This window comes from Symphodus melops (assembly GCF_947650265.1).
Source record: "Symphodus melops genome assembly, chromosome: 5".
NCBI classification, from domain to species: domain Eukaryota; kingdom Metazoa; phylum Chordata; class Actinopteri; order Labriformes; family Labridae; genus Symphodus; species Symphodus melops.
In genome coordinates this window covers 20998471-21016062 of record NC_136695.1, presented here as the reverse complement: position 1 = coordinate 21016062, position 17592 = coordinate 20998471, and the positions used below count along the sequence as shown (strand labels likewise).

General features: G+C 42.3%; 1 protein-coding gene across 1 annotated transcript in view; it reads right to left on the bottom strand.

Moving 5' to 3' along the window:
• The window catches only part of adamtsl4 (ADAMTS-like 4), a 34296-nt gene extending 18696 nt beyond the window's left edge, over positions 1-15600 (bottom strand). Inside the window, exons 1-4 of the mRNA XM_079343085.1 lie at positions 15207-15600; positions 13587-13650; positions 9805-10391; positions 8060-8780 (exon numbers count right to left, since the gene is read on the bottom strand). Of these exons, the coding sequence (XP_079199211.1) occupies positions 8060-8780; positions 9805-10391; positions 13587-13650; positions 15207-15229 (1395 nt within the window). The 5' untranslated portion in view covers positions 15230-15600. The remainder of the gene's footprint in view (positions 1-8059; positions 8781-9804; positions 10392-13586; positions 13651-15206) is intronic.
• Between the last annotated feature and the right edge of the window lie 1992 nt (positions 15601-17592).

Here is a 17592-nt window from a genome sequence, read left to right as displayed (position 1 = left end):
GCTGCTTGAACAGGCTTATTTTGTCATATTTATGAGCGTATATGTTATACTCTGGCTAAAGCCTCTTATATGCGAGTGTGATTTGCCTCTATCCGCTAAATACTTGAGCATGCGGCCGGTATGTGACCTGATGGTTTTAAAAAACACAGTAAATCTGCCCCGGATGTGTGTGTGAAATGTGGTTGTTAATGGTTGTAAATATTTCTGCTGGACATAAATATGTTGAGCCCTGCTTTTAATCTGGACGGTTTCTGTGTACGTGTATGTGCCTGTGGGACCATAAACAGGAGGTTTACAACGAGCCCAAACACACACATAAACATTGTGTTTGCAGCTATGGGATGTTTTAGTACAGTAACAAGAAGAAAAGAAGGAAAATGCCACCATGAAAGTCAAAAAAGGAATGTGAATTGAAAAGAAAGAATGCAGGAAAAGTCAAGTATGCATTCATGTGTTTGTGATTGTACAAGCACTAAAGAGCGAGGGGATTCTCCTCCTAAAAAGAGTTTGGGATGTGTAAAAACAGAGGGAGGCTAATGGACTGAATGAAGGAGGGACGGGGGGAACAAGGGGTCTTGGTGTTTCATTGTTCTGGAAAGGAATTGTGAGTTATTTTTGTAAGGCTGGTACACTTTTCTTTCCCTCATTAACTGTGAGTAGATGGTAAAGGGGTCTCCTAATAACAGGCAGAGGGGAGCTGGAAGAGAAGGAGAGGTGGTGACAGAGGGGGGGGAAGGGAGAGGGACAGTTGTTGAAAGGGTTGAGGAGGGGAGAGAAGAGATAGATTGCTTCTATAGGAGCAAAATACTTAAAGAAGGTTCGAGGTGAAGGAGGTAAAGGGGAGGTCGTGTGTGGGTGGTGAGGAGAGGGCACCAAGGATGGGCCTGGACCTGTGGATAAATCCTAACACCACAAATACGATACACTCCAAACAGAGTGAAAAGCATTCATGTCTTGAAAGCATTCAAAGTATTTGTAAAAGTAAAAAAAGAGTACTTAAATTGCCAGTTTAATTATTTAACTGAATGTCAGCTCCTACAACTGAAAGGTTCTCCTGCTAAACCAAGTGTGAAATCGTAGAGTGTCCACGTGAGGCTGGCTTCAGAAACACCAGAAGTCACATCCACATGACTGGTAAAAAAGCTGTTTTTACACCAACTATTAACTTATTAACAGCCTGGTCCAAAAAAAAAAAAATAGGTCTGATTAGTTATTGTCATCCGGGGCTCACGCTGTACAGAGCAGAATTTTTTTTTTAAACGGTTCGGTTTTGATTTTGAAAAGAATGCATGCTATTCATAGTTAGGCAGGGAGCTGACATGATTGACAGGTGGGCTTATGTTCACGGTTAGTCAAGAGGCTTAAAATCCGCCTGCCTACAATATGGAATAAATTCCTAAATGTACCTTTATTTTAAACAGGAAGTCCCACTGAGATTAAACATCTCTGTTACAAGAGAGATGTAGCCAAGAAATGAAGTAGATTTAACAAAAAAAAGAAATATTAAAATTTTTCACTCAGCCAATTAAACTAGTTTCACATCTTAACAATTTGAGTGCACATTGTTCAGGTGAATGTTGGAGTTGCCAGGCAACCCCAACATTCACCTGAACTCACTTTATTTTCTTTAACCATGCTTTCCATGCATCCGATACTTATTTCTATGAATATTTATTTGTATGTTTAAACTGCTCGTGAGTAAATCAGGGTCTGTTTTAAGTTTCAGACACATGGGCTGAATTAGTCAGCACACATTCTGTTTTCATGTTCATTTACAGTATTTAGAATATCTGGAAAGAGTGAAACATGTAGTGATAGTATCAGCGATGTTGTGCTTTACAACACGAAATGTCCAATAAGAAAACAAGGTCAGAACTAACTATTGTATGAGAAGTTTTTAAATTTTGTTTGGCCTTTTTTTTTTAGGGTTGCAATGAGAAACAGAGAGGAAATGAGAGAGGAGAGGAGTTTGCTGACTGGAATCAAACCAGGACCTACTGTCCATACGCATTTAAACTAACCAGGACACCTGTTTTAGTTTCACCTAGGAACTCTAAATGCTTCTTCTTGGCAGAAAAAAATCATTAAGTTGAGGGATGGAAATCTGAATCTGAACCTCTTTTGAATATGGGATCTTGAAATGGTTTGACACTTTTATTGAAGCATGTCAAACGATACCAAGCTCGTTTGTTTTGGTTTTGATTAATTGATTAAATGAAAATGACTTTCTCTTGATGTGTTGTTCTTTCGCAGTGCCGTTAAACATTTACACTCCTTTAACAATCAACCAGATACTGTAACATATAGCTCACCGAAATCACGACTAATATGTGGTTATATTCATTATGACTATAACAACATGAGTCACAAGAAACATGTGTGGTCAGAAAAGATGTAAACTGGTCAGCAGATTAGGCAGATTACCTGACAAAGTGCTAAGGCAGGAAAAAATGCTGTACTGCACAGCACAAACTACATTTTAAAGACAAAATGCAAACTGTAATGACTTATTCCAATAAACCATTTGGGAAATTATTTAACCATTGAACTGTTTTGTCTTTAAAAATAGGTTGCACTGTTTTTTAAACTCTCTAAATGTGTTTGTTTCTCCATTTGAATGTTTTAGGCGATGTCTCAGACGTTTCTCTAACGTGATTAATCTGGAGATATCAATGTCAACAACAGAGATGACCCAAAGTTGCGTGTCTCCCCCAACTTGTATTAAACCAAGGCTTCAATCACAACTTAAATCCACTTCAAGGTGCCCTGATGCATTAGCAAACCAAAAATGAGGCTTCATGTGAACGATATCAAAACTGGCAGCTTTGGAGTGGCTGACTGACAGGTTGAAAGTTAAAGAGTGATCGCAGCGAAGAGCAGGTGAAAGAAAAGTGAATCCAGCTGCTGAATGAGAGACAGTCAGTGTTTTTATACGGGAGCAGAGAAAGTTTTCAATGTTTTACGAGCAGGAAGGGGGGCCAGAGAGAAAAAGGTTTCCGTACAATATATAAGAGGATGACTGGGGGAGGTTAAAGCCTGAAGGCTGAAAGATTTGTTCTACACACACACTTATATACACAAGCCAAGGTCCAGATCACACATAACACTGTGCCGTGAAACACAAACACCCAGAGTGGCCCAGACAAGACTAATGAGTTTCGAGGAGGGACAGATTACGAGTTAAGCGGGAACCTTTCACCACATGTGTTTCTGCAGCGAAAGCCCAGGTGACACGTCGTCGTCATCCTATCAGACTATCTTTTTTCTGTGCAGGTCTGTGCCTGCACAGCTGGCCACATCATCTCACTCACACATACATGCAGGTTAAGGCTGGCCGGTCATTCCTCAGGCATTACTGCAACGCTGCGCAGACAAAGCAAGTGACCGCCAGCCCCTGTGGCCATAAATCAACACACTCCACACGCCGACACTAATCACTGTATGCAACGCACACGCAAATCCATAACATATGCTAAAATGTGTGTCTACGCTCACGTATGTGTTTGTCCTCAGCGATTAACATTCTCTACTTAATCTTGTGACCTATGCTTTGTGTAAGTGCTTTGCAGAGTAACACCCAGGTCCCGGCCTTGACCCCAGGGGGGAGTCAGGAGTGCCCCAGAGGAAACACAGCTCATCTATCAACAACATGGGAATGTCAAAACGAGTAGGCCCATGCTGTGCGGAACAAAATTCTAACTTTTCAGTTGAGCCTGAAAACAGTTCAACTAGTGCGCATAGATAGAAAGAAAACACCAGATAAGCACAAAAACCTGAGGGTCAATATTTGAAACCACAGCTATTCTCAAAGCTCCTCAATCTGACATTCTTTTCATGTTCCACTTTTAATGTAGCAGCTTGCCACACAACATCATTTTACACACAGCTTCTTCATGTGCCACATATTTTCACAATAATATGGCTGTGACAGAGAGAAAGGGGTGAGGTGGGGGTGGAGTATGAACAGAAATGCTCCATTTCCCAAGGACTTATTTTTTCTAAAACAGCTCCAAACGTCCCCGCTGAACTATGTGGAGGATTTTTTTACTGTTTAAAGTAATGCTAGTTCCTCTGCCCGGAAATCTTCTGCAAGTGGATCTTGAATTGCAATAATTGGAAACTGTGTGCTCCGAGCTCTGACTGCAGATGTTTTTGAGGATTTCAGTTTAGTTTATTCAACTTTAAGGATTCCCAAAGCTGTTTTTGTTTTTGTAAGGGGTCAGCTATGTTGTTTTGTAGGTCAAACTTGTGGTCATATTTGAAATTTAAGTCATGATGTCATATCACATTTCAGGGTTTTTTTGTGTCCTGGCGTCTGTCTGTCTTGCAGTCAAACTAATGAAGAGATTTATAATCAAATTAAAGATTTCCTGGTTCAAAGAGGAGTTTAACATCTTGGTTTAAAACACATTTTCCCTTTTTTTACTGAGAGTCAGAGATCAGCATTAGGCTATCACCCTGACACACATCCATGAAGTCTAAGACTGTAGCAAAAAGCTGGTTTTCCAAGCCTTGCATTTAATCAGTTAATTGAAGTAAATCTCGTCAAAAACAAGCTTTTCCCCCCTAGTTTCAGAAGCTAAATTAACCCTCTGCTATTTAGCTTCATATGTTGACTGAACAAACTTTTAGCTGAATATTTATGAACTTGAGAGTGATAACAATCATGAAATCTAACCCAAGAAAGCAAATAATAATGTCACCAGAACTAAAAAAAAAAGGTTTTATTTTAGTATAGATTACATTTTTTTTAAAACACAGAGAGAGAAACGAGCGAGGAGATGGAAAGTGAGCGCTGGAAATAAAAAACATGAAAGCAGGATTTGAGGGCAACTCAGGGCGCACAGGAGCTGATATAAACAGACTTTAACAAGCACAGATGCCTGTTTTTTGTTGAGAAACAGGTACTGCTGCTTGTTAAAAGAACCAAAAGCAAATATAGTACAGATCAGCCTGAATGAGTCAGTGTGGTTTATTGTGTGCGTGTGTGTGCTGGACTTAATAAACTTACACATCTGGGCCTGTTTGTCACTTCACGAGAACAACAGAGAGCCGGGCTGCAAACAGTCATTTGACGAGGCTTAGTGGCTTAGTGATGATAGTTGGAATCATATATTTCCTGCATTTTAATGCCTGAGTAACAACGCGCTGTGATTGAAACATGGAAGCATGCACGGTACAACAACTCCTCAGGCGTCAGCTACAACAGCAAGGTCAATGTCTTCTCTGTGTGTTTTTGTACTTCAGTTGAACACCTATTTTTTTATTTTCTCTTCCCTGTCGCGTACGTATCTCTGTATTATAGGTTGTGTTGCATCTTTGCTGCCATCTTGCAAAGGTGTGGAGGTACTTTTATCAGCCCTGTTGGCTGTCTGCAACAACTTTCATGTGTAGGATGTTCTCTGTACTGCATTTTGATTCAGTTCATTTATCATTAAGTTTAGGAACAGGCATATATTTGGTTCCTGTATTTATAATAAATAACAGTTGAGTATTTTTTAGAAAAGACTAAAGACTTGGATAGTCTTTTTTTTCTACTTAAAAAAATATTAATTGACTTATTAATGATTTAATAAGGTGAGATGGAATACTCAAAGGTTTATAAAGACATTCAAAACTGCAGGAAAAGACGTGTGTCGCTCTGAGCCTCTGTTGTTGTTTTTTTGTTTTAGCTTCTTTTCAATTTTCACCCCTTTCTCTCTGTTGCTGAAAAATATCTGCTCTGGTCATACTCTGCAAAGAGACACAGACACATACAGGCAGAGTTTTCCATCAATCTTCCTCTTCCTCTGACAAAAACTTCCTGCAGGATCTTTTTCTCTCCATCACAACCCATCTGTTGTTGCTTCTCTTTTACACTACTCTTCCTCCCTCCTTTCTCACCCGCTTTCATCTCCACTTCTTCCCTACCTCCCCATACTTTCTCTCCCCTCACCCTGAAGCCCACCCTCCCACTAGCTGATTTTTCTAAAAACAGAACCCTCTTTCACGACAACTGAGCTGCGTCACTTCCTTTATCCCCCTACACATACACACATTACACACACACTTCCCCTTTCGCCCTCCTCATTTCCTCTGCCCCTCTCCTGGTTCCCCTCTTGCTTCTATGAAACAGTAAAAAAGAAAAAAGAAAAACACGTACACACAGCCAGTCATACTTGTGGTGGGCCTCAGGCACAGTTTGTTATGACAAACACACCTAACAGATAATAGGATGTGTCACACTCAGTCTCGCTCACTCCCTCAATCGCACACACACACACACACACACACACACACACACACTCACATACACATACATGTATGGGCAAAGTCCAGCATTCATCAGAACATAAACCTATATTTTTAAGTGAATGTGGGTCGACAATCTCCTGCAGGAGCAAACAAGGCTGCAAGAGAGGCTAATGTCAGGTAAATATGTAACCTTATGAGTCAGGCTCAGTCATCACGCACACGCACACACACACACACACACACACACACACACACACACACACACACACACACACACACACACACACACACACACACACACACACACACACACACACACACACACACACACACACACACACACACACACACAGCAAGTATTCTTCCAGCTACTGAATCTGTTTTAACATGGGGATTATCTCACACACAGACTCAGAAAGAAAGAGACATACAGAGGCATAGAGAGAGAGAGAGAGAGAGAGGCCACATTATCTTAACAGAGGAAAGTCAAGAGGCCATGAGTGACAACCTGGACCTGCAAGAGTTTACCTCCACTCGACCAATGAGCTAGTTGTGGAAATAACTTTGGAGAGAGAAAATGGACAAGTGTGTAGATGTGTGTTACTTCAACCTTATCTCCTCCTGCGCTCTCACTTGAAACAGCTTCGAGTGGTCTGCTGGCATTAATAACCATCCCAAATGTCACTCAGGGTATTTCTGTCCCCATGATCAGATCTTAAAAAAGGGACACTGGTGTCCCTTTATAGGTTTGGGTTATGTTTTTTATATCTCCAGCCTGTCAATCCATGACTCACATGTGATATCTCAGAAGTGGTTGATACATTTGAAATAAACCTGAACATAAACGGTACTTTTCTTCATCATTAACTTACCGATTGAAGACTCTACAGTAGCTATCTATTTTTGAGCTTCTGATTGGAAGAGGAAAAACATTGACTATGAAAGGTGTGACTTTTCACACATTGTGGCTTTCTTTGCAGAGGTGAAGTGATACATTGATGTTGGTGGCTGTTGGCACTGATTGGTTTGTGCATCTAATATATAAAAATGATCCTAGATTTTGAGCTTTCAATAAAAAAAGTTTAAAAGAAAGAAAGAATACAAACAATAAATTACTTTGAAGGTAAGGTGAGTGTAATCTGATCATTGAAACTTTTTTCCAGAACGTTCCCTCTCAATTTCACATTAAATTCAGTGAAATCAAGTGAAACATTCCTGTGTAAGTGAAACCTGCAAGGGTGACCATACTTTCTCACTTATGTGTTGAGGGCGAGTTGGCCAATCACAGGCCTTTTTGGGTCTCTGGTTGCTCTCCTTGGCGGCACGTCGAAAGCTTTACTACTGAGCACGCTCGCACTGAGAGGCAGTAAGAGGTATGAAGCAGGTTGCGACCCCAATCATCTCTGCAGGTCTCCGAGCCAGACATCACATCAGTACGCACACAAACACACACACACACACAGGCTGACACAGCTGAAGTTTACACACACACATTAATATTCACACAGATGTGCAAACAGAAGCAAAAGTTCTGAACAAACAGGAGAAAAAAAGCAGGTGTATGGCTTCACAAGCTCGGTGTGTGTTTTGGTTGTGTACCAGGAAACACAATCACCTTGGAGGCTCTTGCAGTCAGTTTCCATCCGAGTGCTCGTACACAAGCGGCCAGTGTCAGAGCAGGGGAATGATCTACCTATCAAATACACTCTGCTGACCTTCAACTCTTCAGTTTATGGCCGCTTAACTTCTCCCTTCAACACATGCTGTGCTTCTAAATTAAGCTTGGCTAGCAAGGCTGAATAAAGCACAGATGGGGTTTTCTTACCTGCGAAAAGCACCTGCGGTATTCCTTCTCTGGACCAGAGCATCTGTAAACCTGTGGAGTTCCTCTTCCTCCATCTCTTCCGGATTCCTCCCCCTGGTGTGGGGTGTGCTGGTGCTGCAGCGGGTAGATGTTTCCTGTGGCTGGTACCTGGGGGTTGAAGCCCGGGTGGCGCTCCCTGTCTCTGTGCGTGGCAGCAGAGCGATGGAGAGATGTGGAAAAAGGAGAGGTGGCAGGCGAGTTAGGGCGGGACAGAGGAGAGATGGGAGGAGGCGGGGCGGTCACCGACTGCCAGTTGAAGCGGTGACGGCTGGATGGGAGAGACAGCGATGGGGACGAGGAGCGGGACATGGAGTGATGAAAGGGAGGGGATCGCTCCCTCGCCCTGCTGTGATCTGTGTTAACCTGTGCAGGTCTAACAAAGCGGCGATGTGGGATGCTGGCTGTGGTTGTGGTCATTGTGGGGAGTTGGTCAGCAGCAGGTCCCTCAGTGATCTCGTCCTCCTCATTCTTCCCGGCCTCCCTGTCCTCTCTTCTTCTCTTCTCCTCCTCCTCCTCTCTCCTGGTATTCTCTGTGGTGTCTTCATGCGAGGCGAGTTCAGGTCCTGATGTTGCAGCTTCAGTTCCATTAGCAGTGTGGCGAGCCTGCCTGTTAGGACGATGAAGAGGCAGAGAGAACGGGACTCTGCCGTACCCAAACTGACCGGGACGGATGTTGGAAGATCTGTAACAGTAAGCATTTAGACAGAAATATGTACAAATGGCCGACAAAAGAAACACAGGCAGAGACATGGACAAATAGATACAGCTTATGTTGGCTGTTCAACACGATTATAACCAACATGAAGCCTGCACTCTGTTATGAGCAGACAGATTAATGCAGAGTCTGTCTGTGTGACAAAAACCAGAAGTAATGATGTAATGACACAGCAGATACCAGAGTCCCACTTAAACATCATAACAAACCCTCTCTAAGGTCTCAGCAAAGTCAGCACTTTTACTTTAAATAACAAACCAAATGGTTTCTCAACAGAGAGCCTTTTTTGTTGTGTGACCTCTTTGTTGCTCAGTTTGGGCTGTCTGTGGTACATTTTACCTTCTATTCTGCACTTGAGGTTTCTGTCTTCAGATGGGGTGACTTTCGCAGTTCATGCTGACTCTTTTGTTCTTCTGTTTATTCTAAACAAGCTGCTGTTGCTAAGACTCACTTCCTGTTACATAGGGTCATTCTGAAGGAAAACATAAAATCTGAGTGCAAAGCTCATGTAGAAGTCTCCATTGACTTTGAGTTGCTTAAATGAATTAAAATAACTAATCTTTAGTCATTATTATTTTATGAGGCCTGTCCTCACAGGAGTTTGTAATAATGTAATATTGACAGATTCTATTGGTATTACAGACAAATAATGACTGATTGGGATAAAAGTATACTGGCAATATTTTGTGCAAACTATACACTAACTACAATAACATTTTGATACAGAAATTGACACAAAACTCTCTGCCACTTTTAATCAGGACGTCGCCTTTCTTTGCCTGTGGAGTTCAAAGGTTTGGAAATGTCCATTTTTTAAAACATTTTTCATCCTAGTTGGCTTACAATGTAGTGACATTTTGAACATCCATGTTTTTTTTACGACGGTCGTTTGATTCGCTCTCCTTAGGACACTCTCCTCATCTATCAGCACAGTTATATTTCAGCGTGAGCTCTAACTGCTTTGTTTGATATCCTGTTAGGTAACACTCACCTCCTGGCTGGTAAACCCTCCCGATTGGTGGAGATCGACCTCCTGCTTCCGCCCCCTCCGGTCCTGTGTGCTCCCGGATTGGTTGGTCTCCTGGCGATCCGTGCCGGCTGGTTGTAGCCGTGTGATGAAGCCTGATATGGCGATCGGTAAACAGACATGGGATCTTGATTGGATGGGGAGAACTCTGGCTGGTAAAAAGGAGGTGATGGATTGTCCTGACCCAGCACAGGAGCTCCTCCTCCTCCTCCATTGTTGGAATCTCGAAACAGCGACAAGCCTGGGTTGAAATTGGTGGGGTTTGGTTGGGAGTGATAAGATGGGTGTTGCCCAGGGTAACGAGGAGGGTAATAGGGCCGCACAGGTGAGACAACTGGACCTCCAATCCCTCCAGGCACGTAGCCCGCCCAATTAGGTGGAGAGCGAGAGAGGGGAGGAGCTTGGGGAGAAGGAGGAGGTAAACACTTCCTGCTCCTTTGTGACACACCCACACCGCAGGTCTGAGAGCATTCAGACCACTCTCCCCAGATAGACCACACCCCCTCTACAGGCTCCGCCTCAAACACCTGTCTGGACCGCCTGCCTGTCACCTGTTAACCGCACACATACACACAAATACAAACACAGATACAAATAAATTAGAGGATAACTCGTATAACACATGTAGAGAAAACTTTGAAGGAATGAAATGTAAATTAATCAATCCATTTGGGAGAAATCAAAAGTTTAACCATTTCGCCTTTATAATTCAATGAAATATTGAGTACAGAACTATGATTGTGATTGGTCTTTAGTAAAAGGAGAAGAATGGACACACTGATGAACAAGCACCAAAAATCTTAATTTTTATCATTTTAACCAACAATTTCTTGTTTTGTATGACCAAATGCTGTTCAATAACCAAATAACCGGCCAAAAAAAAATCTAACATGTCAATACAGTAAAAAAAAACAAAAAAACATTGTTCATTCTTTAAACGTAATCAATGAAGAAAGCCAGAACACATTAACATCAGAGAGACCATGAGGAGTTTGCCTTTAGAAATCAATCAATCAACTTATCAACATTTCAGCTCTGGTTATCTTGCACCCTATTAAAGGCTATTTTTGTAGTAATTACCAAGAATCTGATGTGCTACATTTTTCCTCATCACTACCTGTCAGACCCCCTGACAACTAAAGAGAGATTTTTAACAAAAGGTCATCTGTTCATGAGGTAAGCTCTCCATCATCACCACCTTTCAGCGCTCAGCAGTACAAGAAATCTGTGTGAAGCCACAACCTGTACCTATTCAACTTTGTCTTACTTTGTTTTTGTTAACCTTGTACCACAATGAAGTACTGATTAAATCAAATGAAATATCGAAGAAAAAAAAAAAAAAAAAGTGTATTTCTCGACTAAAATGTTTGGAGTCTTTAATTTAATCCAGAAGTTGGAGCCAGAAAAAGATGACAATGAGTTTCATTTTGATGAAACTTGATTCAAACCAAGGTCACCGTTTTTTTTATCATACTCGTCTAAAACTAAAAGGGTGGACAAAAGTGGGTTAAATCAAGTTAAGCTTCTTAAAAAAGTGCTTCTGAATTGAGTACCTCGGCTGCTTCACGGCTGACTGAAACTGCTGTAAAAGAGGTGAAAACTGCCAGCCTTGGCAAAATTTGAAAGAACTACTAAGCTTAGCAAAAACGTTGCCATTGCAAAATCAGAAATCTCTGTGCAGACTTATTTCTTCACAGTCCACTGATGAGTTTGTCTTTTGAGTTTGCTTCCCTTTGATTCCAAAATAAAAGTCCTGAACTCCTCATAGTTCATATGGGTTTAGAAGAGACCCAGTCACCTGCCAGCAGCTTCTGAGCAGATGGATAAAATCACTGGAGTGTAGTTAGTGTGAAAGTGTAGCTAAGAGGAGAAGACTGTGGCTAATCTGGCCGTGGATTGTGTGTTTGTGTGTTGGAGAGCTTGTATATTAGTGCCAGGCCGGGCTTTGATGTGTTCCTTTGCAGATGAAGATAAATGTTTCTCTGCTCATGTCATAAGTGAAGCATTGGCCTGGTTGGCACAGCAGAGGACATTAGAGCTGAACAAAAGTTTCCATTCAGAAAGAAGCAAAACATCAATCTGAGCTCCACTTCACTCCCTCTCTCTCTCTCGAGTGTGTAAATGTGTTTGTACATGGGCAGAAATATGCAAGCAAACATACTGTACAAGCTGTTTGGGACAGGTGTAAGCGGCGAACGTGTGTGCTCCTGATTAAAAAAAGTTCCTTTCTCCTGCTAAACTCTCCAGATTTTTTTGGGAGACGGGTGAAATGAGGGAGGGAGGGAGGTGTTGAGTCATGCAGGCTTTAATGACCCTGATTGTGTGTGTGTGTGTGTGTGTGTGTGTGTGTGTGTGTGTGTGTGTGTGTGTGAGTGTGAGTGTGTGAGGTGTGGTCTGTCATAATGGGGGACATCAAACCCACAGCTGCGCTGCGACATAATAACTGGGACCATTAATGAGCTGGGTGCAGTGACCTCTAGAGCTACTGGTTAAACTCTGCCACACTGTCCCAGCAGACCTGTTCCCACTCAGACTGAAACTGTGAATTCTGCCTCTGATGTTGTTTCGTCCATTTAAACAAACTGGTGTGACGTCTCTTTGAAGGTTAGGTTCCCATAATTTTACATTCTGATTTAAAACAATACCAACATGTGTCTTCAGAACAAGTTTAATGTGAGAAACAAATTTTATTGGAAATACGTATTTAAGTTACAGTAAGAGAAAGATTGTTGTTCTAAATGTTAAGATGCGTTTACTTCAATTACACTGAATCATAACCAAGAAAAGCCAGACTAAGAAGCAACACTGAAAGAAGATGTTTACTGTTATAGGGCAATCTCTATAGAAGAATCTAAAGACAATGTGTCATATCTTCCCCTTTAAAGTTGATCATTTAATATATATCCTATAGTAAGGGAGACATTACCAGTCAATTGGAGTCATGTTTCTGGTCACCTGATATTAAATCCACCCTCCTTTTAGCTCTGTTGTTGGGCTTCACCACAACAAGGAAATGGGATCTGTCCTTTTAGCTGCTAAATGCTTCACAAATGATGCAGGTTTGTTTTTTGCTAGTTGTGTCTTTCTGCGGTTTGGCTGCACTCCGGTAATGTAAAATGTCCTAATAGAGCTGTTACTGAAGAACAGCTGATGTGACGTTTGACAAATAGGGTATGAAAGGGAACAAAAACACCTGAGAGTCTGACAGCTAAACAATGTGATCAAACACACTTCAAAAGCTGGGGGAGCTCCACGTTCAGGTGATAATTCTCTGTGGATACATCAGCAACAACCTTTGACAGTGTCATTTGAAACACGTCAATGTCAGATTTGTTGCTATATAGAACATATTTTACACCCACTTCAAGTTAAATAAACATTTTAGATGTGATTAAATTATCAGAAAAATGCACAAACACAATCGTGAAAACGGAGATGTTTTCATTAAAAGCCCCTCACAAAAGGATGTGGAAATCTATGGTAAAAAATTCTTTCTTAAGTTCAGCAGAAACTGATAGGAGGATTTGGCAGACTGGGTTGGTAAATTCAAGAGGCTGTTTTACAATTTTGTTGCGTTTTCTGAGACTTCATGAACAGCAGGGACATTTCCTGTGTCCAATAACTCAAATGGGCCTTTACAGATTGTTTTAAGACAGATTTGAAAACATGAGTTACCACACCTTTTAGACCTCTCTATAGTGTTTCTGTTGTCTGTGAATCTGGGTTTTAATGAGCAGATGACTCACCTTCTTCTTGGCAGCCTTGGTCACGGAGGTCGTGACCACCACAAAGCCCCACAGCACATAGAGTCTGAGGAGAGAGGGACAGAGGCTGAAAGAAGTGGCAGATATACAGGATTTTAAGCATCAGTAGGTTGAATGAGGCCTTTCATAGATGACATGGAGGTTCCATGAGCTAAACCTTTATTTTCTATATGCTGTGTGAATTCACACAGTCTTTCATTATCCCCTGTCCAGTGTGCATCAACTTTCTTCAACCTTCCTCCCTAAAATGTTTCAAAGCAGACTAAAAATTGTGGAGTGAACACCCTATCAAATGTTCCAGTGACCTAACAGTACATGAGTGACCACTTATCCCACTTGCTTTCCCAGTACAGGTGGTGTATGGGCTCTGGGGAGGACGAACAAAAGTTTCTTTTTTCCCCTTCAGGGTTCACAGGCAAGCATCCCAATCAATCTGAGAAAGCCTCGGAGGCCTTTACAGACTAATGGATTTTAACAGCAAGTATGTTTGCCCTCCACATGCCTCTCTCTGGGACCAAACACACCCTGAGGATGTGGGTTTAACACTCACACAACAACCACATTCACAGGCACAATCAAACACAAAGTCATCTCATAGAGTTAGGGACTTTTTTTAATCTCATCTCTGATGTGGTTTATGGTGTGGGATGGTGTAGAGTGTCACCTTTAATTTTGGGATTGACTCCTTAAATTGGACATTAAACCACTTCTGGAAACATCAAAAACAACCACAGAGTGTGTACTGCAAACGCTTTCCATGTGAAAAAAAAAAAAAGTTGTTCATCCTAAAGTAGTGCTTAAAAGTGTTATTTTTCCGATTCAAGGGGAAAGAGAATTTGAAATGTTAATTTTCGTGTCTCAACTTGTTAATCTCAGAAATCTCCATAAAAGCACCAAGACAAGTGCATGTAGAAAACAAGTGGAATATCATCTCTTCGTCTGCCAAGAACAATTGCATCAACAGGACTCTAAACACTCCGCTAAAATGGACATTTCAGCGCCTACCACGAGAAGCAAACCATCACCACAACCATCAGTCCACAGCCCACATGTAGTCAAAATAATTGCTCCCTTCTTCCCACTGTGGTGCACCGCCGTGGTCTCTGGAAGCTTCTCCACACCAGTCTACACAACTAGCCCGAAAACACAGACAAAGGTCCAGCACAGTCCGACACAACTGAGCCGCTCAGCCCGAAGTAACGACCCCCTACCCGGGTCCACGTTTCCCCTGGCCGCTACAGTGGCACATTGTAGAATAAACTCAGATCTGCGGGGACAGAGAGAGGAGAGCGGAGGATACGAGATAAGAGATAGAACCAGGAGAATATTCACAAAAACTGCCATGGGGAGAGAAAAGAAGCACTTCAAACCCAGATGCCGTCGGTTAAATTCCGATCATATATCTCACACAGCGCTTTTGCGCAAGGAGAAAGCGTCGTGCGTAAAAGCCAAAACATCGTGGGGGAAAAAAAACTTTTTTGTTACTTTAACAACCACACCAGCTAAAATGAAATAAGGATGCAAACATCCACACGTGTCTGTGTTGTGACAACCAATGCTGCAAGAAGCAGCAGGTTGCAGCTGTAGAAGTCCAGATTTTACCTGAATAGTAAACTGAGCCGCATGCTCCTCCAAGAACAGTCTCCAACAACAAGTCTCACTTCGCTGCTAATCACCGCGATTGATTATCAGTCCAGTGTGTTTAGTTTGTGGTCCGTTCCGATCTGCGCAGTCCTGAAAGAAACGTGATTAAGTCTTGCTGAAGGCTTCTTCAGGCTTACTCTCTCTCTTTCTCTCTCTCTCTCTCTTTCTGTCCCCTTCCTCCTGTCACAGTCACTCCCCGTGATTTTTGGAGAGTGGGAAGGGTTCCGTTTTTTTCTCTCCTTCTTTCAGTCCGTTCACTCGACAACTTTTTTTTTTTTTTGGATCCTTATTATAAACTGGTGTGACGCCTGGCAGCCAGGGGGCCAAAGGGAGAGAGAGCGAAAGGGGGGAGACAGGAGACACAAAATGGACAGATTACACAACTCTCTCTTTTTCACATGCATACACTCCCACTGCAGCTCTCTCTCTATCTCTCTTTCTCTCTCTCTCTCTTTCTCTCTCTCTCTCTCACACGCACACACACTTGCACACACACATACACCACTATGGGCCCTGACTAAGCTATAATAACTCTCAGAGCCGCTTTCCTTAGTTGCACAATCCAACATAAGAATGCTCCATTGTACTGGGTCACACTGATCAGTAGTAATGATCTGCTCATTGTCGGAAACAGTCCTGAGCTGGCAGCATCTGCAGCAGGGACACTTTGTTGGGGAAGTGCACGGCTTTACGGGCTCACCATTGTGCCAATACAAGCTTTGTTCAGAAAGGAAAATGCAAAGTGGAAAATAGCTATTTTAAGTCTCTATGCCATCAAATATGGCTGTTGACTTACTAGCAGCATGTTGTGTTGCACAAGTGACTTTTGAATGTTATAGGGTTCTGTTTTCTCATAACAGTTTTCCACTTTAAAAGAGACATGTTGCCCAAATTCAGAGCTCAGTTAACTTCCCCCAAGAGACATCACACACATCTGAGGAGGAATTAGGAGTCCTTCTGAATAAGTACATGTGTGTTTATATGTATGTTTGTGACATCTTCTTCTGACATCTGTTGTTTCAAATTTCTAAATTCTGGATCTGGTTTGTGTTATGCAGTGGTGTTTTTGAACCCAGGAGGCGCGAGCGCAGTTGTGTTCAACTAATAAAAAACATCATCTTCATCGAGAGGGGAAAGCTGACTTGATTTGTGAAGAGAAGAGAGGAATACGTTTAGATGAAGGGGGAAAGGAGGGGCAGCTATACTGATGTGCTGCTTTGGACTTTGTTTACCATGATCCTCTGTTAGATCTGAACTCGGCTCATCAACATAACAACACCGCCACAGTCGGTCGCTCTCGTTGAGGGACTTTTCTGATCCTTCTTGAACCTCCTTATTAACATTTCCCACCCTGAGCTGAGTCTGTGCGAGGAGACGAGGCGAAAGGCGTGATGGTGGAAATGTGAGAGAGTGATTTGAGTGGAACAGAGAGTGGGCACGCAATGAGTTATGGTCTCACATATTAACACACACCCGAGGGTTTTTGAGATGTCCCAGGGCCAGGCTGCTGCTTTTCTTGGACAGGCATCCTACAACATGGACGCGTCGATGATGACGAAGATTAGCGACATCAAAAGGACAACAACTGAGGACTTAAACCACATAGCTGAGTGGGTTTAAGATCTGATCTGTCAAAATAAAAAAGCTAATGTTAAAAGCGTACAGAGGATGACGAGGGGGGATTCCAGAGTTTGGTGCACATGCATAGACACAAATGCTTTCGCTCAAAGTGTGTGTATTTAGTGTGTGATTAGTGTAATGGATATCTCTGTACTTTTAAGCAGCATGTCTATCAGTAACTACAATTAGCCAGAGGTCATTGCCATGGCCACCAGTGGTCCGTGACCACTTATAGCCCTCTGCTCCTCTCCTCCCCCTTACTCTCTCTCTTTTTCTTTGGATCCCCGAGAAGCAATAACATAAGTGTTGGTCTGTCGGCATGCACCACCAACCACACAACCCGATAAGCAAAATGTCAGTATCAACTAGTCACCACAACACACAGAAACCGTGGAGGTCTGAATGTAGCTGTTATTTGTCTCGGATGGCTGATCTGAGTAATGGCGTTGTATATCAGAGGAGCCTGGCCTGTGGGAGTGATATATTACCCAAAATACTTCTAGCATGTACACACACCCTGCCTCCAGAAAACATAAACACACCCCGGCCTGGGGCTCAGACACAGTAGGTGAAAAATCTCCTTAACAGTTAAATGAAGCCTCCAGGCTTCCGTCAGGGATCTGCAGAAGCCAACACTGCAGGGTCCAGCGCTAAGACCTGTTTGATGGTTATCATTAACAATTTGAGACCACAAGCCAAAGTATCTCTTGTTTATGTTACTCTG